The sequence below is a fragment of the Egretta garzetta genome, unplaced genomic scaffold (assembly GCF_000687185.1).
Source record: "Egretta garzetta isolate BGI_Z169 unplaced genomic scaffold, ASM68718v1 scaffold279, whole genome shotgun sequence".
NCBI lineage: Eukaryota > Metazoa > Chordata > Aves > Pelecaniformes > Ardeidae > Egretta > Egretta garzetta.
Genome location: NW_009260844.1, coordinates 18,657 through 45,368, shown reverse-complemented (window position 1 = coordinate 45,368; position 26,712 = coordinate 18,657). Strand labels below are relative to the sequence as shown.

General features: G+C 41.9%; 1 protein-coding gene across 1 annotated transcript; it reads left to right on the top strand.

Annotated features, from left to right (window-relative positions):
- Window positions 1-87: 87 nt before the first annotated feature.
- LOC104133697 (microtubule-associated tumor suppressor candidate 2) lies at window positions 88-19,135 on the top strand (the record flags this gene model as incomplete). The annotated part of the gene is made up of 3 exons (XM_009647132.1): window positions 88-2,376; window positions 8,323-8,563; window positions 18,929-19,135. Coding segments are annotated over exons 1-3 (2,737 nt in total), but the record flags the coding sequence as incomplete, so codon positions are not given.
- Window positions 19,136-26,712: the final 7,577 nt, after the last annotated feature.

The following is a 26,712-nucleotide window of genomic DNA, read 5'->3' as shown; positions in this document are numbered from 1 at the left end:
GCATGCATAATAGTTAACCTAATAGGGGAAAAAAAAGCTTTCTCATTAATTAGGACTGCCAAAAAAGCAGTCACCTGAAGCTTCAAAATGAGTGCTCCATTAATCCCAAACAAGTCATGTTATGCCCAGCTTCAGGACAACCGCAGTGAAATAAAAAATAATAATGAAAGCATAGTGAGTGTGGGGGATACCAATGCCAACCAAATTGTGGCAAAAGTTAGAACCACTGAAGGGGATGTTAAGAAACGTGCTTTGGCAGATGAGAGTGGGAATATACACTCTGGAGGATCAGAGAAAGTTACTCGCCTGAATACAGAGCAGAATAAACTTCTGACCTTCAAAGACTCTCGGACCTGTCACACCGGTGTACAGGAAAGTAAGCTGCCCTCTGCCACAAGCAGGGAAATGGGGAAAGATTGTAGGACCAGCGAAGCTAAGAATATATCAAGGCATATCAGGATTAGCCGAGGACAAAGTCTGTCCAATTTAAAAAGCAGCACAAATGATGCCAACCTGGAGATTATTTCCAAAGGTGATGTTGACTTCACCCAGAACTTTTCTAAAGGTAAAATGCCCAGGACTGTGGAGATGGAGAAAATAAAAAGGCTTTCTTTGGGAAGACCAAGTAAATTTTCTCCTCAATCTGAAACATTTGCAAAAGACTCTGTTGGCCGTGTGTCATGTAAACGTCTCCTTTCTGCATCATTGGACTCCATTGACAGGTCACACCATTTGATAGGAAATACAGAGAAATCACAAAAAACGTCCACAGATCATTTTCTTGGGATGGTGTTTCATCCACTCGACAATACCTCAGAGGAAAATATTGTGTTTTATTCGAAACCATCTACCTCAGGGAACAAAAAAATAAGTAAAACAGAAAATGTACCAAATGTTAATGTTGAAAGCACACTGCATACTTCTCATTCTCAACATTCAGCTGTTAAGCCCAATGAGATTGCTAGTAAATCAGAAGCACAGTTAGGTCAGGGTGATAAAAGTAAAAAACTGGAGCTGAAGACTGCACCATCTCTACCATCTAAAAATACGTGTCACCAAAAGATTGAGAGAATTATGCTGGTAGAGTTCCTGGGATGTCAAGAAGATGAAAATCCAGCAATGCAGGAGCAGAAAGGCTCTGGGTCTGACACATCAAAATTTCAAGCACCCCATTTTCAAGACACCTGTAATAAAGTAGAGGATCCATTGTCAAGCCAGGTGGTAACCTATCCTGATGACAAATTGCTGTGTGATAATGTCATTGGTGGGGAAGGGAGAGGAAGCAATGACAGTGACAACGGGGCAACTAGCCAGGTTGGTGAGGAATATTTTACTGTCAAAGAAGTGGAAACAATATTCCCACTCCCCTGCAATAGTAAATCCAGTGGCAAAGTGACACCTAGAAAAAATGAGAATTTACATGAAGTTGACACAGGTTGTGCTGAAACGGTTGGTGAAGAGATATCTCTTATACATAACATTAATCTACCTGACAGCAAACCCTTGAAAGTTAATGAGAATAAACTGACGCTAGTCAAAGGAAACACCGAGGATGCTGACGTGCTTGCTTCTGATCTCTCAGATCAGCACGGAGCGTGCAGCACAGAGACAGTGCCAAACCAACAACCTGACAGCCATGACAGTGATTCAGAAACCTCGAGCTTTTCAGTTCCAAGTAAAAAGACAGCTAATGCACAGAAACATCCTCCAGAGGAAGCACCAGAGAGCTGTAACCTTTCAGAAAAGGCTGATGCCTTTTTGTGCGTCCCAACTCCTGTACGCCCAGTGGCAACACTGGATGTTAATACTCAGCCCACGCTATCAAACAGTAATTTGAAGGACCTTTATGCACTTCATGTTGACAAACTGTCACCCTCCTCAGTCCTACCTCCCATTGACAGTACGCAGTTGTTAAACATATCCCCTAAAGTGCCTATCAAGACTGCTTGCAGCAGTGCCATCCCAAAACCTATCCTGGTCCACTCCAAGGGCTCCCTCACAGATAAGGCAGATGTGGACAGTGACTGCAGTGAAAAGCTGGAAGAAAGCATCGAGATGAAACCTGCCATACCCAGGCCCAAACCCGTGAGACCTAAAATCATCACATACATTAGGAGAAACCCTCGTTCGATAGAGCAGCTCGACCCTTCGTTTGCGCCAGCAGGGCTGCCCTTTGGTAGCCCTGCCTGTGGCATGCCCATCTCTGCGGAGCAGAAGGCGTCCAACGGAGGGGATGCAAAGCCCCCCAGCATCCTGTACGACAAATTTAAACCTGACCTCCAGAAGCCAAGACTCTTCAGTTCTGGTCTGGTGGTGTCAGGAATTAGGCCCCCAGGACATCACTTCGGTCCCATGAGCGAGAAGTTTCTGCAGGAGGTAAGGAGGCAGTTTTGAAAGCCTCTTTTGTATGTCAGGTGGCGATCATTTGCTTACTTGTTGCTGCCACAAGTTAGTTCTCAAGCCTCAGATAAGAAATAAATCCTAAAACAGTCAATGCGTGATCATTAGAAATCCACTTACTTATCATTTCTGGCACCGATCCTGTTGCAATGTCTTGTCTGTGACTGGAATTTGTCACCAGATTCCTCCAGTTTTTCCGAGCAAACTAGTCACCTGCTAGGAGTATAAATAGGGATGTTTAGAAAGGCAAAGACACGCTGTTTGAATCTATCCGTAAATGGAATTTCTTTTTTTTCCCCAAAGAATAGCTTTGGGAAATGAATGTAATTTGCCCGTAGAGACTTCCTCCTTAATGGGAAAGTTGGCGGGTTTTTGCAGACAGAGCAGTAGAGGTCTAAACTCATTCCCTTCTGTTTAGCTGTACTGAAACCCAGGGACCATCAGAGCTCTTGTTAGATTATATATATCATTCAGGAAAAATTTACTTTTGACTCATTTAGAAGCCATGTGTTATATTACATGTGTTATTGACCTACATCTTAAGTAAGAATCTCCTTTCCCTGGAAAGCCTTCCCAAGCAGCCAAAAGGTCATGGAAGTTCCTCTGGCCAATTCTGGCTCCTGACATCTCATTGTGTTTCTGCCTTAATAAATTGGGCAGGAGTCTTGGTTCCCTGAAATCCCTGCTGGGAGGTGAGCACAGTGGAGGAAAGTTGACCTTGCTTGGAGGGTGGAGAAAGGACAGGGAAGAGGGAGCTACATTCGGGTCTGTGATGTGCCCTTGCATCCGCTGCTTGGGACCTGTTGTAGCTCAACAACCAAACTTTTTATGTAAATAATTAAGATCACACAAATGTATTTCATTTAAACCAGTCTTTTTAATTTTTTTTCTGTGTGTCTCATGGTGTTATTGAGGCTATTTTAATGCATGCCTCATTCTACATACAGTACTTATCCAAGGAACAGCATTGAAATAACAAGTTTGGTGACAGTGTTGACAATCAAAAGCCAGCGAATATCCAAATTAAGATATCATGTGTGCGTGTAGATTAGTCCTTATGGCATGTTAAGAGGCAACCTACTGAAGTGATCATGGATTATATGTTATATATTATGTGCTCTATTCATAGAGCACCGTCTCAACCCAAACAAAGGACACTACTTGCTCTCTTTTCACCTCTAACTTCAGTTTCCAGCTCTATTCCTTATATTTTGCATCCAGAGGAGGAACATTAAATTCATTCTGAGCTTGTCTATGCCAGCCATTATTAGTATATCTTCACAATCACATTGTAAGGTGAGGGAAGATTACTAGGTTATTACCATTTAATGTATGGCTCTGGAAATTAAATAAAAATGATGCAGACTGTGCAGCTATTTGACTGTTTATAGGGTGACATGACCCTCTGAAGACCATGGGTGTCTATGGCCCGTGCAGATGGGGTTCAGATAATCAGGTAGGATCAGCAGACACATCTGGGAGCAAAGGACTGATTTCTGTGCACTGTTGAGGACTCTTCTTAACATGAGAAAGCCTCAGGTTGTGGCAAGTCTGCAGCATAGACTAGGGTTAGAAGGAGGACATGGGCTGGAGAAGATCCAAAGCATGTTCCCCCATTCCTCCAAGCAGTTTGACTTGGGGTGGGTATTTCAACAAGGGAAGGTTTGAACCCAAGCAAGCTGCTTCTTCGGAGAAGCTGGATTGCCTGGAGGAGAGGCTGGGAAGGAAAAGTCAATCAAACTTCAGTTTGTCTTATGAGTTTGCATTAGCCCAGAAGTCAGGAGCTGATGGCAGGGGATGGTATTTGCTCTCTTGGGCTGCCACCATAAAAGTAAGTACCTTAGTCCCCTGCTAGTTGGGGGAATGTAAAGGGGTCTGATTTAGTTCCAGTATGGATCAAGAGACAGGAAAATGATTGATCCATGGAAGTGGACAGATGCTTAGAAGAGCAGCTGTGCACAGTATGGGTTCATGGCAGATGACATGTATAATCTGAAATAAAGCAAGATTTTGAAGACAAGGAGATGCTGCAGCAGGATGGGTACTCTGCATTACCTTTGTGAGGGAAAAAAATCCCAGTCTGCCCTATTTCACACATCCAATTTGGGCTCTGAAGAGCTTTGATTACCATTTTATAGATCTTTACATAGCTATGACAGGGAGTTTTAATAGCTGCTATCAATCAGACCTGTAATCTCTAAGCATCATTCAGGTAGCTAAATGGTAGGAACAATTAACTACCCTTCTGGGTGCCATGAGCTGGAAAAAATTGGAAGGTGCTGTCTGGGACAGGAGATTCCAAGGCAAGGCCTGGAGAGCTGTCTGGGGAAGATTCATGGGCTACCTCCGTGCAGCCCTGCAGCCTGCCGGGCTCCTTGAGCTGCCTGTGCTAAGGCCCACATAGGGCAGCTTAGACAAAAATCCCAGCTCAGGCGTGAAGGCCATCCAGCTGTGCTCAGAGACTGCGTCCATAATGGAATTGAGTTAAGGTTAAATGGGCAACCGTACCCATAGCATTGGCAGCTCCTCAAGTGCTTTTCTTTGGAACCTTGGCATGGTGTGGCGGTAGATCTTTCACGCCTGTCTTCATCCAAAAAAAAAAAAAAAGGTAGAAACCCCCTCACAGTAAAATGCTTTAAAAAAGCCAGTCATTGTCCAGGGCAAATTGCTGCTGTCCTCATGCTTCATCTCAACATGGGCTCCCTGTCTCAATGTGGACCTTAGCCTCTTCTAGTCGGCACTGGTGAGAATTTGTGGCCACTTTGTGTTCCTAGTTACCTCCGTGGGAAGTAACAGAGCAAACTGTGTGACCCAAAGCTGTTGCTGTGCTGGTGAACTGAACAGCGGGAGGGCACAGCCTCCAAGGCTCAGGCAAGGTTGTCCATATTGCCGGGCTGGGAGCACAGTCCCCTGCTCAGTGTCCACCTCTGCCAGTGTGTGCTCACCCACAGGCTGTTCCCAAGGATCAGCATGGATGAGACCAGCCTGGTCTGCAGGGTGAGATTTTACCCATATGGTTATGATCCATGCCTTGCCAGAGAGTGGTCCTTGGCTAACTTTATTCACTACTTTATGGCTGCTGCTGAGAGTCCTGGTTCTGCTGGGGGTCTGTAAGGAGGCCTACTGATCACCAGCTCTCCTGCCTGCCTCCTCAAGGCTGTGCCTACCCTTTTCAGCCACCTCCATTCCCCAGCGCAGACATCTTTCTGCTCCAGAAAATGTGGACTAAAGCCTGTTGAAACGAAAGGCCTGTAGGGGAAAAAGGAGTAGGGGGAGTTGTTTTATACATAGTCAAACCAGTGATTTTCCCCCCTTGATCTCATTATCTGAACTGCGTGAACCAACGTTGCCAACTCTTTTCCCAGATAGTTGCCTGAAGCAGGCACTTGACAAGAAAATTCCTGCTTGAGGCATTAATGTTTGACGATGTTATAAACAAAGTAACACAAAGGGAAGTGTTGGGCATCCTTACTTGCTGGCCATGCTGCCAGCTCTGCTGAGGATTTCCCAGCCTGTGGAAATTCCTGCACTCTCCAAGTATTTGCTGCAGACTTCCCAGCTCTTTCTAACAAGTTCATTAAGAGGGGTGAGTGGGGAATGAGCAGGCAGCCACACACTGAAACTCTTGAGCAGATCTTCTTTTTAGTTGACAGGCTGCAATAGATCTTTTCTTTAAAAGTTTCTTGTACAAAAATCTAGTACAGGATGCTAACAGGTCTCATATTAAACCAAATCTTTCTGAAGGTCTTTAAAATGGCCTTATGATCAATAATTGCACATGATTCTGTTGAGACAAGTCGAATGACACACTTCATGAATTCACCATTAAATAGAAAAGAAGGAGGAGTGTGTCTTCATAGCAAGTTTATGTCCCCCAAAACTGGGCTCTTCAGGAGATAGTTGGGCAAATCTTTCTCACTTCTCTCAGCTTGAGAAGGTGTTTTATGCTGTTGATTGATTGCTTTTGTGTGCATGTTTGTTGCTCTTCTGTGTTATTCATAGCATACTGTCAATAAAAAAAAAAAAAAAGAGGTAACAAGGTTTAGCTAATGTGACCCAGTTTATCAAAAATGCATGGTTTCTATATTTACAGATTTTCTCTATTATCCTTATACTGAAGTGCTTGATATTGGGATGTTCACTGTCAGTTAAATATGAAATGATAGGAAGTGTATAGTGAAATTTGATTGAAATACATTGATAGGGGAGAGAAAAGATCACTGAATCTTATCCAGGAAAACAACCTCACATCTAGAAGCTGAAAATAAGGAGCTAAATATCTCCTGCAGTCCAGGCTTAGAAAATAATCTATACAGTAAAAACCTGCATCCTAACTTGTAGAAATAGGTCATAGGAGTATAATAAAAAAGGAAATGGGAAGATCTAATGGCAGGAAATAGGACTGCAAACAAAGGAAAAAATATGGAGCAAAAATATAATGCTCAGTGTTTGTTACATCTGCCCTCCTAGTTCCTGCGTAAAGGCCTCAAAGGTTCTACATTTAATAGTTTAAGGCCAATCTTGTCTCTTTTAGCATATTAAAGATTTGCTAAATTAGGATTAAAGCTCTTGAAGCAGCTAAGATCAAAGCTTTTATGGCCAATGTTGAAGTGCATATTCTAAATGCTTATAATTGCTAAATAGAAATTGATTTGGCATATTATATGCATCATAACTTACAGCAGAGTTAATTAATTGGCAGTTACATTTCTTCCTAGGTAGCCTATGGCACTTTTTGATTAACTTTTAAACAAATTTAGTTCAGATTTCCTATTTCCTAAGCTTTTTTTTTTTCCTGTGGCCTAAATGGGATGCACTGAAAAAATATTCATGGGTCCTTTCTACATTATGATGATTTTGATTTTATAAGGAAATGGTAAAGAAACTGGACTCTACCCAGAAGAGCAAACGGTTCTTTGCAAATGAGAGAGGTGAAAACCACTGACATTGCTTTGCGCCCTTGTCCTGCGCCCCGAAGCAGCACGGCAAGGTGGGAGTCAGAGCCCAGCTTGAGCATAGAAAGATGCAAGGGCTGAATCAGGGAACCAGGTTGTTCCCTGACCACTAGTTCCCCAGTAACAGCCTGTTTGCTGGAAATACGTCCCGCTTGGGACTTACTGTCCTGTCCTCACAGTATATGCCTATTAAAATACTGAGAAATTTGTCACTGGTTTTAGCAAAGCAGTGTCTATTTTTGATAAACTGTAAACAGTTTCACATCTGCAAATTTGCTTTTTTTTTTTCTCTCCAATTCAAATGGTCAGCTGGGTTTTATAGCTCTGATTTGGAATATTCAACAGCCCCCTGAAAATGTAACGTACAGAAACATGCCCACCCTCCACAACCAGGTCTCTGTCCAGGAACTTCAGGGGCAGAGATTACAATGAACATTTTGCAGTAAGAACATGTAGAGGGTTTTTTTTTTTTCTTACACAAACAATTGAACAATACAATTTCTCTGATAAAATGAACTTAAAATACCTTCAGCGTTATTTTTAACTATCTAAGTTAAAACCAACTTCCCCCAAAATTGTATCTCACTAAGAATATTTAAAATAACTTCTAATAAAGATTCCACTTACACACTCTCTTGGTGTATCCTACCTCTGTAAATAATATTACCTTTCAGGACTTAACAGTAACTTCATTTTCACTAATTGAAGATCTTTGTCTGTTTTCTTTTGGGGGAGAGAACAATTCTTTATTTGGTTTAGTTGTCTGTTGAGACTTTCATGTGCATATTTTTTGAGAGCGATTCATATGGTAAGACCCTCACTTTTTGAAGGCAATGATCAGTCTGCAGTGCTCTGAAGCCCAGATTCACAAGAAGGGAAAATTTGCCTTGATAAGCAATTTAGAGCTCCATATTTCCTGTGTTTATTGATTTATTGCATAATATCTGTGTTCATGGTTTTTCTGTAGGTTGGGGAAAGGCCTGCGAAAGATGAATTTTGCCCTCCACCATATACTCACTACGAGGTCCCACCAAGTTTTTATCGATCTGCCATGATACTCAAGCCACAGCTGGGACTGGGTGCAGTGTCCAGATTACCATCTGCAAAGAGCAGGATTCTCATTGCAAGTCAAAGATCCTCAGGTAGCTGTCTCCATCAGCAAGGAGAAATAACGAGCGCACCCAGCCTCTATCATCCAGATGCTTCAGGTAAAGTATGAACTTTCTCTCCTTAACTGTAGTCACCAATAAGATTTTTTTTCAGACAGAAATATCACAAAATGAGCAACATCTTGACCTGATACTACAAAGCTCCGACAGCACTCTTTGAGGTGTGTGCCTTTTTACCTTGCAGCAAGGCTGCTAAGGAGTCTGGGACTTGCACAAAGGTTGTTTAACAGGTTATTGCCAAAGAAGGAGAATCAATTTCAATAATAATTCTCATTGTGCTCTTTTTTATCTTTTTCCTCCTTGTAAATGCCTGAAAAATCTTTGCTTTTGTCCTGTGGAAGATAATGGGACATTTTTCTTCCATCATGAAGACCCCGTCATTCAATCTGAATATGATGTTCCCCACCATGTTGTGCTCTGAAAGCCTGGGCGGTGTTCAGATGTGCCAGCAGAGATCTTGATTCTCTGAAGCCCAGGTATACACCTCTTTGGAGACAACATTTCTAATACCTTTTTCTTCACAGCTACTGCCCGTCTCAGCATGACCCTGGGCAGAATTGTAGGGGAGGAAAAAACAAGAGAAGAGTCGGAAGGAGAAGTGTACGATGCCACAAGACAGAGATAATAATTACTTCTACAGGACACTCCTTGATAGCCTGGAAATCTTGGAGGTTTTAACAACGTACATTTAAACAGCAGCAGGTTCAGAGACAGCTGAAAATCAGTCATTGCAAGAGTGAAACATAGCAGCTGTTTAACAGTTTAGAAGTCCACAGAGATTTTTAATAGTCATAAGGGATAAAGTTAAGTAATGACTAGGGGTCATATGGTCTTTCCGCTTGCCCCAGGATGGGATTCCTTCTGCAAGATGTTTATTTAACCTGTTCATGAAAACTATTTATAAAAACCTTCAATATGAGATCCTGTAGCCTCTCAAAGAAGGCTGCTCAATTGCTTTACCTGCTTTCAAGCTAAAAGCTTTCCCCAGTGTTTTGCCTAGTCCTCTTTGTTGCAATTTACTTCTTCTTCTGTCTGGAGTGGATGTGGGGTCTTCTCCTCTTTGCAGATATTTGAAAACTATTATGCTCTCTCCCCAGTGTCCATTTCTGCATACTAAGCTGCAGAAGAAATTTAGAGAACGGAAGCGGGCCAGAGTGTCTTGACTTACCCTGAGGGGACAGTATCAGTCAGTAATATAGGTTGCCAGGATTTGGGGTTTATCAGAAAATCAAGGTTCTCTGTAACACAGTGCCTCTTTCCACTATTCTATCCTATCTGACCCCACATCTGGAGTTTATTTAAGTTGGTGCCATTAGCAGAAGCTGACCAAGCTCAGCCGTATGTGACTTCTGAGGTGCTCTGGGTGTAAATAGCAGCACGCTGGGTAGTAAATATCAATTCAGCCCTGTGAGTTGAGTTCAGTCAGCACTGAACATCGGAGTATAGGTGCAGAGAGCAATTGGGTCATATTTTCCATTTAAATGAAACTGCAAGAGGCTGCAAGTTCAGGATATGAGTAGGGTAACCGTTGCGTAACAGGAACCAATTTGGGAGACAGATATGAGATGAATATACAAACAGGACCTATTAACAAATCCACTGTCTTTTCTGATCCTTGGAAGTGAACATTGCCTTGATTCTTATTCATCCGTTATCCATCCATCATCCATATTATCCTGCATCATTGATGACTGCAGACATGATTTTTCCTTAGCCATTTTAATCCATATAGGAACTTGTATGTATTAACTTACTGTCTTCCTGTGTTATGTGACTATCTAAAATCTAAACAGTACCAGCCTATCAGTCCTATTTATTGTCTGTAATACTGCCTTTAAAAATGCCAGTGCATGAGAAGTATACGTGAGGAAATTGCACTAGCTGTTAGTGCAATTCTTATTCCACTAAAGTTGTATTTCCTGAAGTTTTCCATTTCTCAAAAGTTGGGTTTTTTTGATCTTGTCACTGATTACTTCTTGGACCTTGTCTGCTTTGGAGGTCAAATTTAACTCATAGCTCTCCGTAATTTCCTTCCTACAACTGTTATTTTGTTTGTTTTTCTCTAGTCTGTTGATACCTTGCTGTTTCAAAGATGCTATTAAAGATAACTCATGGTAGTCCAATAATCTGTCTGCCATCTCTTTCAGGATCCCGAAGTGTGTCTCATCTGGTCTTTGGACTCTGACTGTTTTTATTGATTTTAAATTATCCAAGACTTGTTCTGGAGAGGTTGCTAATGTCTCTAGTTTTTCACTGTCCACCCCAGGACACATTGTTTTCACTTCTGGCACCTCACCTTTCATTTTCCTTGTGAGATGAAGAACACGTTTAATTTCTCTGCAACATCTTACTCTGTTGCAATGTACTTCTCATTGCTCTCTGTTGATCCAGTGCCTCCCCTTAGGGATCTTTCATGTATTTCTGATATCTTATTTTAGTTACTTTACATTCTTTTATTTTTAGCATTTTATCTCCCAATTATCCATTCAGGATTGGTTTATAATCACCTTTCCCTTGTCCAAAGCCTTTTTCCTTGTATACCTCAAATGACTTAATCTTTCTCTCAGCAATGTATAGCTTCATAGGTCAGCATACCAGTCCTTTTGTCTTCAATAATGCCTTTTTAGAAGAATGAATTGCTCATGAAAGCGGCTGAAGTGACAGCAGACAGGACAAAACTGGCATAGGAGTGGAAGGGCAGCAGAGAACTGGTTCCTGTGGCTGTGTCCCCACCGATGCACAAATGCAGACCAGAGATGGGTCCCTGGTTGCCACAAAGGGGCTGTATGGGACAGCAACCCCTAGCAAGCCCAGAGCTGGTGTGGGGCTGGCTGGTGGGGCTCAGAGTAGGGCCAGGCACCGTCTAGTCAATTGTTTTATGGTACCCAACACCATTTTCAACCACTTTCCCTCAATTTGGCAGGTAGCTATGGTATTAAGCTTTAATCTGCATTATTGGTTTTGATGCAATATTTGAGAAACAGGATTAAATGCATCTTTGATAGAGTCATATTTACAAATACAAGCAAACAAAATGCATAAATGAAACGAAATGGTCGGCATACTGGAAGCAGAGCCAGTAAGACTCCTGCTCGCGGGTGTTGTGGGGTGTGAGGGCTTGGCTGACTGCAGCAAAAGCAGTGGGGCCTAGGAGGTATTTTTCTCTCGTGGGTACCAGTCCTGCCTTGAAGACTGCTAATCAGCACCTCTTGCAGCTCAATCCTGAGCTTTTAATCCAGTTTCTAATCCTAGTGATTTCAGTCCTGCCCTAGGGTAATGGAAGCAGAAGGATCTAGCCAGTTGCCATCCCGTGACAAAGTGTGAGGTACCACGGAGGCTTTTAAACTGAAATCACCATGGCACAGCATCGAGGACAGAAGCAGTGGCTCATAATGAGGATTTTATTCCCCTTTGCCATGCCATTCATAATGTAGCAGTCTGTTTAAGCAGCACTGATAAGCTGAGTGATTTTGCCCATGTATAATACTAACACTTATAAAACTGACTTTAAAGTAATTGATAATTAAATCCCTGAACTGCTGTGATGGATTGCAAGTACTACAAGTACATTAAGGGTTTCGTTAGCTTTAAGACACGCCAAGTAGGAAATAAAATAAGAGTGAATGATCCCACGAGTGTGATTGCCAAGTGTGATGCCTAAAACACGACTAGAGCAGGGGTCCTTCTTCATCTGTAGGACGTGGCACCCACATGTTGGCATGGCTGTGAGTTCGTTATCAAGCAGTGTGGCTCCTTAGGTGATGCTTTGCCTTGGATGGGTCAGGCAAGGAGCCTGACTATAAGAAAAAGCATTCTGCACTGTAGGTAAGGTAGGAAGTCATTGAATCATGATGTATTTAAAGGTGCAATAGCATCTCCAAAAGCTTAAATTTTGTTTATTTTGTGTAAATTGACTCTGCTCTTTCTACAGGAAACTTGTAATTCAAAACAAGCATTGAAGGATACTGTGTCTATAGCGTATAAATTATGAATATGTTTTCCTTGGTTATAAAGACTTCTTGGAGCAAGTGTGTTAGGATTTGCATTAATTAGTTGATTGTTTTGATGGGATTAATGTATGATTTTGAAAAGTATAACACAGATCTCATCATTAAAACTTCACTTAATTCTACTCATTAACTTCACTTAATTCTACATTTTTCAGTAGTATTTATGGTATTTTTTCTTTCTCAAAGAGTGAGTTAGTGAAATGTTTCCTTATCACCTCTCTGTATATTAAATTTGTCAGTCCTGGGGGTCTAGCTGTTCCTCTCATTTCTAAGCAAGTCAACTCTTGTTAAAGTTACAATTTATACACAAATCAGGACAGCAATGTTTCTGATTACACACACACACAGATATATGCATTTATTTGTGTCTTTCATATGTATAATGTATTTAATCATGAATGCTACAATACGTCTACAGCTTTCTCCTGGTAGGAAAGCTTTGTTTTCATGTTTATTCTCAGGAATACCTAATGCTTGAACAAGTAAATGAGATTTGATGGTAGAAAACGGGTTTTGAGGTTACTTCCCAAAATGTTGATTTGCTGCTACTCCAGATATATGCTTATTTTATCGGTTTGCAGTCTGAGGTACTTGGATTTGAGCTGGCAAACGTCTTAATTATTTAAGGAAAGAGGTGACAAGGGGAGAATTCAGAGAGGAAAATACTCTCTATCCTCCACTAATCTGCAGTGTTCTCAGTTGGCACTCTCTGTTTTCTTTGGGAGAGCAATCTGACTCTATCTCATAAAGAAAAATTAAGTGCTTCAAAGGGCACACTTCATCATCAGAGTTTTTCTAAGGCCATTGTCTCCATACTCGAGACGTAGCCATATGCCATCTCTCTGCTGCCAACAATTATTGCATCTTCAAACAACCAAAATACATCTTTGCAACCCAGAGAAGGGTTGTCTATATGCCTGTTGTACCAAATTCCCAGTCATAAGAATAGTACCAGTAACAACCTGGGTGCAGCAGCAGGCAAATGCTTCACGCCTGACTTCCTCCCTGGCGAGAGCCAAGCATCGTGGCTGGCTGGGCACCTGCAGCGCTTCCAATGAGCAGCAGCTGGGCAGATGACCTATGGCTCCCATGAAGAGAAGTGTTCTTGCTGGTCTGGGCTTTCAGTTGAAAATGCAGTGAGTGTGGCTCAGGCACTGACAGTTCACAGAATCATCATAGAATCCTAGGTTGGAAGGGACCTCAAGGGTCATCTGGTCCAACCTTTCTAGGTAAGAGCACAGTCTAGACAAGATGGCCCAGCACCCTGTCCAGCTGAGTCTTAAAAGTGTCCAAAGTGGTGGAGTCAACCACTCCGCTGGGGAGATTATTCCAATGGTTGACTGTTCTCATTGTGAAAAATTTCGCTCTCATGTCCAATTGGAATCTCCCCAAGAGCAACTTGTGTCCATTCCCCCTTGTCCTCTCCGTGGGACTCCTTGTGGAAAGGGAGTCTCCATATTCCTTGTAGCTACCCCTTAGGTACTGGTACGTGGCGATGAGATCCCCTCTGAGCCTCCTTTTCTCAAGGCTGAACAAACCCTGCACTGGAAGTTTCTGTGGGATGCTGCTGCTTTGCACATCCAGCTACAAAGCAAACATGGACATTTGCAGTTTGAATGAAGCACGAGCTGCTGAATTCTTGGGGTGGTGAGAACATGCTAACCAGCCTTGGGTTGCCTTGGGGCTGGGAAGGTGCAGAGCAGCTTTTGGGGGTTTTTCAATCTGAATCAGGAGGAGATGAGCTTTTCCTACTATATGATGGTGGACTGGCCGATCAGAAATTAATTGATGTTCAGCAGTGACAACTGTTTTGCCTTTGGAACTGAACTGTCCCAGACTTGACAGTATTTTCATGAGAGACCATCGGGGGAGCCCCTTTCCTCAGTTCTTGTCCAGAGAGAAGTCAGTATGTCTATAAGAGGGAAACCACAAAAGTAGTGGCAACAGAATAGGTTTCTTACTTGTGCAATTTGTTTTTAATCTGCAAAGGTATCAGTGATTGGGTTAACTCCGAGGTGGGTTAACTGTATTATCTCCGACTAATTCAGTGACCTTGCAGGTAACTTCTTCAACTCAGATTCCCCAATATGAAATGAGAATAATGGTGTTCAGAGCATCCTATAACAGAAAGTGAGCTTTCTGAGAGAAAATGACACATAATGATTAAAGTTTTAACGGAAATGCTTGTCAAAAAAAATACCAAAACCCAACCAAAAACCCCACCACAACAAAACAAAGGGTTGCCAAGGATCCCTGAGTCACAAGCAGAGCTGAAGTCTTGAAACGCTACTCTTTTTCATAAGAACAGATCTGTGTTTCTTTAATTTTTCATTCACTTCAGCTAGAAATTATTTCAGATTTCACAGAGAAGTCACATGAAAGTTGCTTGTACACGTGCATGGAGATGCGATTCATGTGCAGTGGAGATGCATGCGAAGCCCAGCTCAGACTTTTCTGAAGGCTCCCCAGGCACATCTGGTTTGTGTCAATCAGCTGCTACCTCAAAATGTTTTCATGTTTCTAGATGGGAACAGCTTGAAGTGTCATAGAAAATCGCTCATGTGCCATACAGACAACAATACTTAATTCTATAATTAGCTTCAGGCAGTGAGACAGCTGGAAAGATTTTTTGCCAATTTTTAGAAGCTTATTTTGGCAGATTTTTACTAAAAGGAAAGCTGCTCATTAAAATAACTTTTGTTTTGAACTCCCAGACCTTGTTTGCAGGAGTGCTTCTATACTTCCAAAAAACAGAAATAAAGAAGGAACATCCATCATAAAACTTGATGATATTTAGAAGAGAAAGTACGTACAATAGGCTGATGTCTCATGTATTTTAATGAGAAGACACAAAATGACTTAGCTTTAAGGATTTCAATGCATCCCTAATGAGGATAATGTCCTGCCCCCAGGTCCTCATGGTGCAGAAGAGCTGGATTACAAGGAAGAGAAGTGAAAAATAATTTAAGGATGATGATGAGTTCAAGACACAAAATATTGTTAGTTTAGGGGGAATTTGAATTAAGGTCATAAACTGAAACATGCATGGAAGTGTGAGAAAAATCACTGAACCCTCTGCCCAAGTCTGGGAGAATAATTTTAAGGAAAAGGTAGAGATGGCTGGGCAATTTGTCACCAGAAAACCTTCTGGTTTTAAGGAAGTTCTTCAGTGACACCCATGGTGCTCAGTGTGCCGCAGGCTGCAGGCGCTTGATTGCATGGCGATGCAGAGAACAGACAGCCTGGGGACTCAGTGTGGGCATCCCTGTGGTTGAGCTGAGGACATGGGAGTCCCAGGTGAACCTCACTGTCCTAGGGCAAGCGCATTTCAAATGCTTTTTAAATAAAACCATTTCTAACCACTTTCCCCCCTGTCCCAGTGGAATTTCCCCTATTCTGCTGCAGGAAATCCGTGATATTTATAGTGTTTTGCTGTAAGATGGAAAGATTTCTCCCTCCACCTTAATTTTCAGAGATTCTTAGGAAAAAGGATTCTCAACTCTTGTCTCATGTAGTGCAGGCCTGTTGGTGCATTTTTTGGAAACCTGTAAAACCCACAAGAGACTCTCCCATACCTTCTCCCTGCTGCCAGTGACCTGGGCAGGTTCCTTGCTCCTGCAGCCGCTTGCCATGGGTACTCACCTCTGCTTCAAATCTGGAGGCTACCTGGGCTTGCTCCTGTCACCGATGCAAAACAGGGAGTATTTTGCACGCTGTGACCGAGCTCTGTGCCTTTTATCACACGCAGTTGCCCTTGAGGAATTAGTCCTTTAGCTAGCTGGTGAAGCTGATATTTGGCCATGCCCAGCCACTAGCAAGCGTACTGTGCAGCCAACTGGGTAAGAAAGATGGTCTGGCCCATCCAAAATACTGCTGAGGTGTTCATATTTGGTAAAAGTGCAGCCTTACACTGGCATAAGCCAATCTGAGTCCTGCCATGCAGCAGTTGTTAATGCAGGAAGATATTAGTCCTCTCAAATAGAGAGAGTCTGTCCGAAAGATGATTAGTGTGTCATTTCTAGCATTTGGGACTCTTAAAGCCTTTCACTGGACACTTTTTCTTGTTCCTACATGAAAATCAGTTAATGTGATCCGCACTCATCGCAAGCTGTGCTGGTAGGACTGTGGGAAACATTGAGATCAGGTTCTGTAGTGCCTTGCCGTGGAGTCGTTTAGATGTGGCATGAATATCCCCAGCAGTGGGGAGGGAAGGAGTCTGGCCTGATGGTGCTTTGCAGGTAACCATAAACCACCTGTAATAGGCACAAGCCTGGCAGTGAACTGATAATAAACATCACTGCTTGTTTGTTCTCCGTGCTAATGTGCCCACACTGGTCTTCATCTGCACCTGGAGCCCACAGCTACCTCCGAGCCCATCTGCACGTTGTCCAAACGAAGCCAGATTCAGGATCAGGGTCCAAAATTGTCCCTGTTGGTGCCAAAAAACTGGATGGGGATTTTAGCAGTCTTTTATTATATGCTATAGATATTCGTGTTTTCATTTGGGTTACTCTCCACAGTATGCCCTCCTCTCGGCTGGTAAAGGTGCTGCAGTCAAAGATCCATCTCCTTGTGTCTTAATAAAGGCCTCAACTTGTGAAAAGTGGCCAAAAATGCATTTTTAAGAGTCTATATTATATAAATTATTTTGCTCATTGAGCAAGGAACAGTTTTTGATGTCTTTTATAGGATAACAAAATTCTTTTTAGCCCAGCGTTACACATATTTCTATTCCAAAAGAAAAGGCTTAGTCTTGTTAAACAAAGCTTAATATTATTATTGTGATGAGGTACACAACTATCTTTCAAAATCCCCATAACATTTTTCTGCTCAAAGGAGTTAGTCTTGTTTTCTATAAAGTCTCCTCAAAGTGTAATGCTTCATTAAAATTAATAAGGCTGTGACCTACATAGTTTACAAAAGAATTAAATACTGTAATAATATGACGATCATATTCTTACTGTGCAGTTAATTTCTGTTTTTCCTTTAATTTATGAATGTTCACTTCTTCCTTTGAAGTATGTGTCAGGCTAATGCACAAATACTGTTCCCCGATTAAGCTGGGGCTCTGAGCAACCTGATCTAGTTAGCAGTGTCCCTACTCACTGCAGGGGGGTTGGACTAGATGACCTCTAGGGGTCCCTTCCAACCCAAAACATTCTATGATTCTATGATTCTATGAAGATTGGAAAAAGGGTGACTTTGTGGCCTTTTCTGACAGAATATGCTGATAGTTTTAATGCTGCCTTGTCTCCTGATCCACCGGTCCTGGTGACTGATTGAACACTCTAGCATCAGCTTTTGGAGAACTTTTTTTTTTTGTTGTTAATATATACATATTTTTTTATATATATATATAAAAACATATATATATTCCACAAGGAACAGGAATATTATATTGTGAAACCTACAAAGAAAAGCTCTGTCCTAATGTTATGTACAGTTGAGGAGATCTGGAGATCTTGGCATCCAGACCTTCCAATCAAAAGCAAACTCTAATCTTTGGTCCTTGAAGACAATCCTGCAGTGTTCATGGACCTTTGGTCCCTGAAGGCAATTTGGAGCATTTATGGACCTATGTTCTGTATTTGCCTTGAAAAGTTTGCCTAAGCAAGAGCAGCAGAATACAGGTTAGGACACAAGCTAGGGGCAGATGACCAGTTAGTAGTTACCACAGGAAGACATGGTAGCTGAACTGCTGTTGTTGCCTATCTTCATCAGTTGTAAGCCCACTATTGGCAGTTGTCTGAGATTTGGTTGATATCTTTCACATAGGCTGATTGTTTATAGTGAGGAGAATTCCAACAGTGGAAATGGCTGGTGGTATGTTTAACAAGTACAACTTTACAGGTCAAATCCTTGTTCCTAGGCTTGGTGCAAGAAAAGGACTTTTTCCTTCAGCAAAATTTGAAAGAAAGACTTCAAAGAAGTGTTTTCTTTGATGGAATACAAAGAAGTCCTGTGTCCTTGAAGAGAAGTGTTGGTGTTCACAAGAGTTTCCAAAATTAGAGGCTATGGGTAGCATGTTTGTCTCTGTGTATGAGTTTCTTTTAATTGGCACATAACAAATGTAAAATTAGAAAGTGATACAGCATAAAAGAAGATAACTTTAAAAAGAATCTTTGCGGACTTGAACTGTGTTACTTTGCTGGAAGTCTGAGTTATGCCCCGTGGGTCCTTGCAGCATTTCACATTTTAAAAATTATTGCGACCTGTAATTGTTTCACAGAACTTCTTTTTAGCAGAGCAAAGAACAAGACATCACTGCAGTTTGAGCAGCCATTAAAACTTGTATTCACTCTTTATACTGACTTCGTGTAGCTGGGTGGTACAAGTAATGGTCAGTATACTCCAGTTCATTTAATAAAAATTTCTTTCTTTTTCATTCTTTCAGTTGATCTTAAGAAAGGCTCATGTCCAAGTGCTGCAAAGTCAAATCTCCCCAAGCCCTGCCAGTCTGGACTTCGTCCTCCAGGTTATTCACGGTTGCCAGCAGCTAAGCTGGCTGCATTTGGTTTTGTCAGGAGCTCAAGCGTATCCTCGGTTTCCAGCAACCAGTCGAACGACAGTGCTCAGAGTGATCAAAGCAGGACAACCAACCGTAAGTCCAAAAAGTGACCTTCTTTCTGGAGGGATATTAAATAGATCTATTCCAGGATTGTCCAGACTGGAGTCTGTGTCTAATTTAGGACTAATGTAATCTGCACAGCACTCACTAATCTCTTCTGTGACACTGAGCTGTAGGTTTGGTACCTTGATTTCCCAGTGTAATTTTAAAAAATATTAATAATAGATGAATAGGTGCTGAATGTACACTGTGTATAGAAGGGGCTGGTTTCCCTGCTGCAGAGAAAATCACATTAAGAGTGAACTTGGGGCATTTTTATATTGTGTTTTTACTTAGAATATCCCTTCTTACAAGCTGAAGTCAGTAAATAATCACAGTAAACTCTCTTTGGTAAGTACATTGCAGCCATGCAGAACAGTTTAGGACACAGATTATCTAAGGTGAGCAACATGGTCTTTCTCATCTGCTTTTCTTCTGCCTCTTAATATGCAGTGTAATAAACTTAGTTTAGAAAATTAATCAAATGATGCCAATGATATGAAAAGGATCAGAACTGACATCGTAGTTGTTGTCTCATCTACCAGACTTGGAAGGATCTTGTGGCTGAAATGTCTTTTCAAATCCTATTTTATGTAAAGACTGTTAATTTTATTAAGTCCAAAATAATACCCACTGGATTGTGCAGTCCTTGGGAAGGGTGCACATGCCCTGGGCTTGGAGCAGAAAGGGGGATTGAGGGATTTTCCATGCCCCTTTTTCTTTGAAGACTGGATTGAGCCTGAACTGTATCAATATCAAAGCAAGTGGTATCAGCCCAGGAGGGGTGCAGATGGGGAGGGCCCAGGTGATATGAAGCACCAGAGGACACGAGATGCTGCAGGCTCCTAAATCTTTCAGTGTTTATATTAATTTGAAATGAATTTAAATAAATAAAATGAAAATAGTTTAAAACCCTAAGGATTTTCTCTTTCCCCTTTTATATGGGGTAATTGAGCTGCCAAAGACTAATGTGTCCAGGGACTTCTAACTTCTCCAGTGCCCCCAAACATATGTTTGTATCTTATTTTACTGTTGGACTGATCACTCATTTCTATTTATTTCCTAATAAACTGTACTTTGAGAGTAGTCAACCTCTTTTCTTTTGTGCTTTTACCCTACCCTTATGCCTTTGGAGAGCTTTTCCTTTTATCTGGTGGTGTAATCTTTTTGTCTTTGGTTACATAAAGCGTTTGTTAGGCACAGAATTACCTGATTTCTGATTAGATCTAAGCTACATCTTTGCAAGAAATGTTGTTGACTAGCAATTTCAAGTGTGAATCTGAAAAAATAACATCTGTAGGTACAGCTCTATACTTGAACACAGTGGATGCATACAAGTTCATAGAATTGACAATTCTCTAAAAGGAAGATACTTCAAACTGTGGAATTTGAGTCAGTTGATTTCCATGCAGAAAACTGTGAAAGAATTAGTAATCTCAGACCCAGAAAGTTACATCTGACTCTTCATTCATCTTAAAAGAAGTTGACTTCATTTGCATATTCTGGTTTATTTTTATATTATATTTGTACATTAAGCCCATACAAACTGAAGCCGTATTCCAATCACCAGAAGGATGTGGAAGTATTTGGCACGTACATTTTCTTCCAGCTCACTTGGGTTTTGTTCCAGCCTTCTTTAATGTTGGGATTAGGATGTTGTGACCAACTTGGGCATGTTGCAGGAATGTTTCTGATGGATATAAATATTACCCAGGGGAAGGGTTCCGCTTGTACAAATTCGTGTAGAGACGAGCTCCGCCTGTCACCTGATGAAAAATAGGACCTATCACTTCTGCTCTTGCTGACAAGTTAGAGAGCTCATCTAAGCAGTTGTCTAGTTTCCCTCCACCTCCATGGGGGAGCAAGAGAATGAGCACCTCCTGAGGGTCATCCCTCTGACGCGGTCCTGGTGACATGCACAGCTGTCCAGCCCAGAATTCTTTTATTTGTCTTTAATTCCATCCCGGACCGGGGTGAGAGAAGGAGGTGTGTTGCCAAGCAGGGGAGGGCACTCCCTATGTTTAGGGTGTCAGCTCTCGGGTAAGTCATCACACGAGAAGACACCTAACATCTGAGAAGACACCTTTGGATTAAAGGCAACAAGCTCCCATTCATCACTCCTGCTAGGGCAGATCGGTAGGAAGAAAAAATTGTTTCCTTACTGTTGAATTATTAACTTTCATAGAAATGTTATCAGTGTGAGACTGTATCATTTTTTTCTATTTATAGTCTATGTGCCAGCAAGAGTTAAATTAGTTGCTCAGCACCCGGGGAGCACAAATTAGTTGCTTTCCGTTCTACCACAGCTTATTTAACACAGATCAGTAGCGCACTTCAACACGCACCGCAAGTAACCCCAAGAGTGGTTGTAGGGGAGATGTATTGGCTCAGAAGTCTTAGCATGACATATTATTTCTTCCCTTCACTGTCTGCTGGAAGAATGGTTTTATTTAAATTAAATAAATAGCTGATTCCGTAGTTACTACCTGAGATCACATCTTTGACTAAATCAGGCTTCCTAGATGGCAGGGTAAAGTTTTACTGTTAATTTCCTAGCTCAGTAGGGTAGAAAATGCAAAATGATCTCATTTTAGAAATCTTCAAACCTATATGATAAGACAGTTTCCTGTTTAAGCAGAATCTCTGTGTGTCAGGGAGACAGAAGTAATTGAAAACATCTTACAAGTGTGCGTATGTTATAAACAGAGGGGCTGCTAATGTAAATGGAGGGGCTCACCTCACGATCTTCTATCTGCTGTAAAAGAAATCACGATGCTTCTAAGTTGCTAAAAAGCATGGTGAGAGAAAAACAGATGAAGGGGTCCTGCTGAGATCCTGTTCTTGCTTTTTTCTCCCCTGCCAGATGTCTTGTGGTGCTAGCTCTTTCCAAACCCCTGATGGTTACATTTCTTTTCAGAAATCCCAACTAATGTCTCATTTTGGCATACTAATACTGATTAAATACTGTCTAGAGAGTAAAACCCCACTTGTTTAGAGTGAGGAGACGTGATGTTTGTGTTGCAGGGAAGTTTATTAATGGAGCTGCGATGCGGCAGCTTTGTTCTTCGCCAGATTTCTCCCCCTCCCATGACCTCTCTGAGAGCAGTAAGCCTGGATGTGCACAGAGCCGGTGCTGCGCTCCTCGGCTGACTTTCTGGCAACAGCTTGCATATTCTGGTTGACTCAATTAAATTGATTTGCAGCAGTGGGACTGTGCTGTTTTCCCGTGGTAGGGACAACAGGCTGTGCAGCACTTGCCTTCTTGTCCTCTGTTTTTTCCTGGAGTCCTGTCCCTGGAGTGTGGGTATAAGCCAGGCTGCTTTTCACCGATAACACGCCAACTGCGACACCCGTGCCATTGGCTGCTAATCAGGATGAGTTGTAACAGGGCTCTGCTCCTCTGGGGTCCTGCCCAACTGTGTGCTGAGGCTGGAGGGAGAGCTCTGACATCCAAACCACTCAGCATCTCACCAGCCTCTGTGGCAAGGAGCTGACCTGCAAGCCAGGGTCACTAGTCTGTTTTGGCCATTTAAAATCCACTTTTTGGTGCTTATGTGTAACTTGCAGTTTCAACACGGGGGACCCAGGGTCTGTGAATCTCATTCACGATGATGGTGGCATGTGAGGCAGCTTCTCACCTTGCTGAAGGAGGTGGGATGCAATGACAGAAGCCAAAGACCACTCCATTTCAAAGCTGGGTCCTAGGATGGGTCAGGGGGGCTCAACACAGCTCACCACTGGCTGTCCTGCCATGTTCAAAATTAAATGGTTAAAATAGTTCAGGCAAACAAGGGCAGTTGTGTTTGAATAAAATAACTCAGGGAAGCGGAGGCAGTGAGAGCTCGCTGTACCGATGGAGGGGGTCCATCCTTTGTTGCTACTGATGTTCCTCTCCACTCGGTGCAGAGCGTGCAGCCCTCCAGGCCACTTTCACGCCTCCCATCCCATGGCTTCCCACATCAGAGTAGCTCTATACCACAGTGCAGCAAGGCCCACATGAGGCCTTCTGCTGTGGCAAAGCCGCATGGCTTGACACCTGTGGGACAGCTGGGGAACCCCAGGCTCAGGCTGAGCTCCAGGTCCTGCTTTCAGCCTTCTCCAAATTTGTTCCATGCCACAGATAGGTTTTTCTAGTAATATTTTTGTCCCAGGTTACCTGAAAAGTTCAAGTTTACCCTCAGCTCTGGCCCACTACTTTTGAGGTTTAAAAATACGTAACATTCTAAACCATTAGTCTTTATTTAGACAGAGGGGTTGATACTTCAATCTAAAAGGAGCATGAGTGTTCTCTGCTAAATATGAGAAAAAGTGAATGACTAGCAAAGTTATGTTAAGGTTGAAACCAGTATGATTCAAAGTGGAGTGAAACAATTGTGTAAACATAAGGAAAAAGCTCCAAAAGAGCTGACTTATAACAATATCTAACTTTGCATTTTTCCCTTGGAATTTTAAGTACACTATAGTGAAGCTTCTCCTATGTCTAAGGGTTTCACAGTGTACACCAAAGGCCCACAGTTGTGCGATATGGTTCTCAATATTATCTTCTGATTCTGCAGTGCGGTAACATGATGCCCAGGCTGTAGTTTCTGGTGTACTAGTTTAAGGGGCTTGTATCTGTATTTCTAGTGATCGGCTGAATACCCCACTCACAAAATTAGTTTTCTGTACTTCGTCAGAATAGACTCTAACGAGCTGTAAGCACCGTATGGGAAACACTTCGTTAAGCACTGCAGAACAGTTCGATGTGTGGAGCACTGGAAGAAAGACGGATTGTTTAGAATGAGTTGAGATATGATAACTATGAGCTCAGGAAATGGAAGAATGTAGGTATAATATTAGGAAATACTTCACAGTCATAAGGTCTACTAGTCTGTTAAATAATCTTCCAACTCAAGTGATGAAATCCCTGTTGCTTAAGGTTCTTAAAATAGAATAATAGCATGGTGTTAGAGGCAATTCTTCTCTGGCAAGGTGCTAGCCTAAAAGGCATAATGCTATTCAATATCTACCCACAGCTCTGAGTGCTGAAGCAATTTCTTTTCAGACCGAGCAAGAAAATGGTGAATATTTCAAAACTTGCGTTAGTATCTCATGACAGCTATTTTTTTTTTTTTTTAAATACAGAAATAGGGAACTGTATGTTTTGTGTAAACTTCCACCATCTTTTCTTCAATGTATAGATTTCATGCTGGTTTTTGACCTTGCATTGCCTGGCCTTTCTAAATGTTGAATTTTCATTCTAATAAGCAAAGATGTCAAAGAGTCAGATTCAGGTGGGTAGAGAAATGGGGAAATTGAAGTGAGCACAGAAGCCTTGAATAAATAGTTAATTGCCTCCAAAAAAGGTAGAATATCCAAAATTGTGATGTGGTGGACAGATCTGCCAATTGTTCTTAAATAACTAAGTATGTAAATACAAAGATTTCCGATGTGAAAGTACATTCCAATCATACTTCTATGACTGATTTTCTGTTCATTTTCCTACATGACAAATTCAGCTTTTTTTCCTTCCAATCTTGTTCTGAGATTAATATTTTGATGGAAGAATCATGTTATGCCATCACTTCACTCTGAATAGGACTAAAATAGAACAGTATCAAATTTGAATTTTCAGCTTTGTGGGTCAAAGCATCTGGAAACATGCAGTATGTCAGCCAGGAAGAGCAAGGGCTGAAAAGACATTTCAGCTGCCTTCCAGACTCTCAGCATCTACTTTTCATACTCTAGTTGTTACAGCTGGAAAAAAAACCTCTTCAAAGAATGGCTTGGAGGTGTAGGCACAGTGTTTTCTCTTTGTTTGCAGGGATTGAAACAAGAGCAGTGAAGTACAAGTTGTCCATTAATTTCAGTGGGTTTTAGATACAGTGTTTGTGATAGTATTTTAAATGTGTGGTAATATTTTAATAGCTTAGATAACATTTTTACTGTCTACACTGTTAGATCTTCCCCTGCCCATCAGAGCACACAGAGGTGGGAAGCAGTACCACCCTGGGAGGGTCTGTATCACTCCCTGCAATTAATAAGTAGAGGCAGGAAGATCAATCTGGTTTGGAAATGCAGAACTACTTTTATATGAATATGCCAACCTGAAACATTTGAAGGGGTCGCAAATTTACTGAGCTGAAGTTTGTCAAAACTGAAAAAATCCACGAAACTCTCAATTCTGCAAAGTCTGCTTTTCATGAGCAAAGAAGAGTTGAAAGAATTTTGCCAAGCTCTTGTGCCAGCTCAACTTCAACAGAGTGCTTAATCATCAGGCTTGTTATTGTTGTAAAATGCCATATAAAATCTGCATTTTTAGGTGTAAGAAGGCTGGTCTGGGAGATTCTGTGTCTGTGTGCTAAAATTGTCCTGGCTCAGACCTGGCAGCTCCGGTTCCAGTTTTTGGCACTTATGTCTGTCTGGCTTTTTGAAAGTGACTTAAATTATCCACCTCACTTTTCCCGTCCATAAAATGGGGTGGGAGAGTGCAAATGTTTGCACAGGTATTGGGTAATGGGGCGACAAGGAAGAAACGGATAGTGACAAATCCTCTTTCCTGGCCTGTTTCCACACAGGATTATTTGACTGATTATGAGCACCTAATTTAGTCACTGTGATTCTTAGTGTTTAATCTGCAGAGGGTAAAAAGCAGTTCAAACCCCTTGCACACTAGGCTGCCAGACACTGGTTTCAGTGGAGAAGGCAGTGCATTGCCCCACGAGTGGGTTATTCCCACCACGAGCACCCACACTATCTTGCTCCTCTGACTCTGTGGGGAGATGCTGATTCAATGGTCAGTCTTGTGAAGGTAGCTGCTGTGGAAGCCTGCGTAGGTACCCCTGTACTGGGCTGTTTCATCAGCCCCTTCTTGATTTTAAAGACGTCCTGTTACTGGTTTTGTTCTGCCCTGGTCAATAGGAGATCATGACTACTTTTCTATTCTAATGGACTTCCTTTATTTTGTAGAGGGATACAAAGAAATCAGCAAAGCCATTTCTAAAATAAGTATTTTTTCAGTCTTTAAATCACATTTTCTAAAACATCTAGTCTTCCTGGAGCCTGAAGGCAACCCCCTCTGATAGGGATGTGAGGGGGACAGGAGACTGGTCCCCTCTGCAGCCTGGGTTAGAAGAGAGCTGCTGGTGGAGTGCGACTCTCGAAAGTCTGGGGAAAAGCCACAGTCAGTCCACAGCCTGTGACAGGGGCAAGCACAGCACGCGTCTTTCTGGGGACGCACAGCACTCGGAACAGTAGCACTTAAAATGTCCTTTTGAAAATATGAAGGCAAGCAGCAGCTGGAACGTATCTATCACATCCAAATTAAAACCCCTCTGAAGACCAGAAAACTCACTATAAATTGTCTCCTTTTCATACTCTAATCTTCCAATTCTATCTGATGAGGGGGGAAATACTCGTTTAGAAGTGAACCCTGTGGGCATTCATTGGAATGTATTAATCTCTTAATTTAGCCCAAAGAAAAATTAAGAAATAAAGCTTTGAAGAAGTGAGAGCTCTTCCATTTCTTTTTCTTTCCTTTTTTTTTCTTTTTAAAAATGGTTTTCTTTTTTTTTTTTTTCCTCCTTCATTTC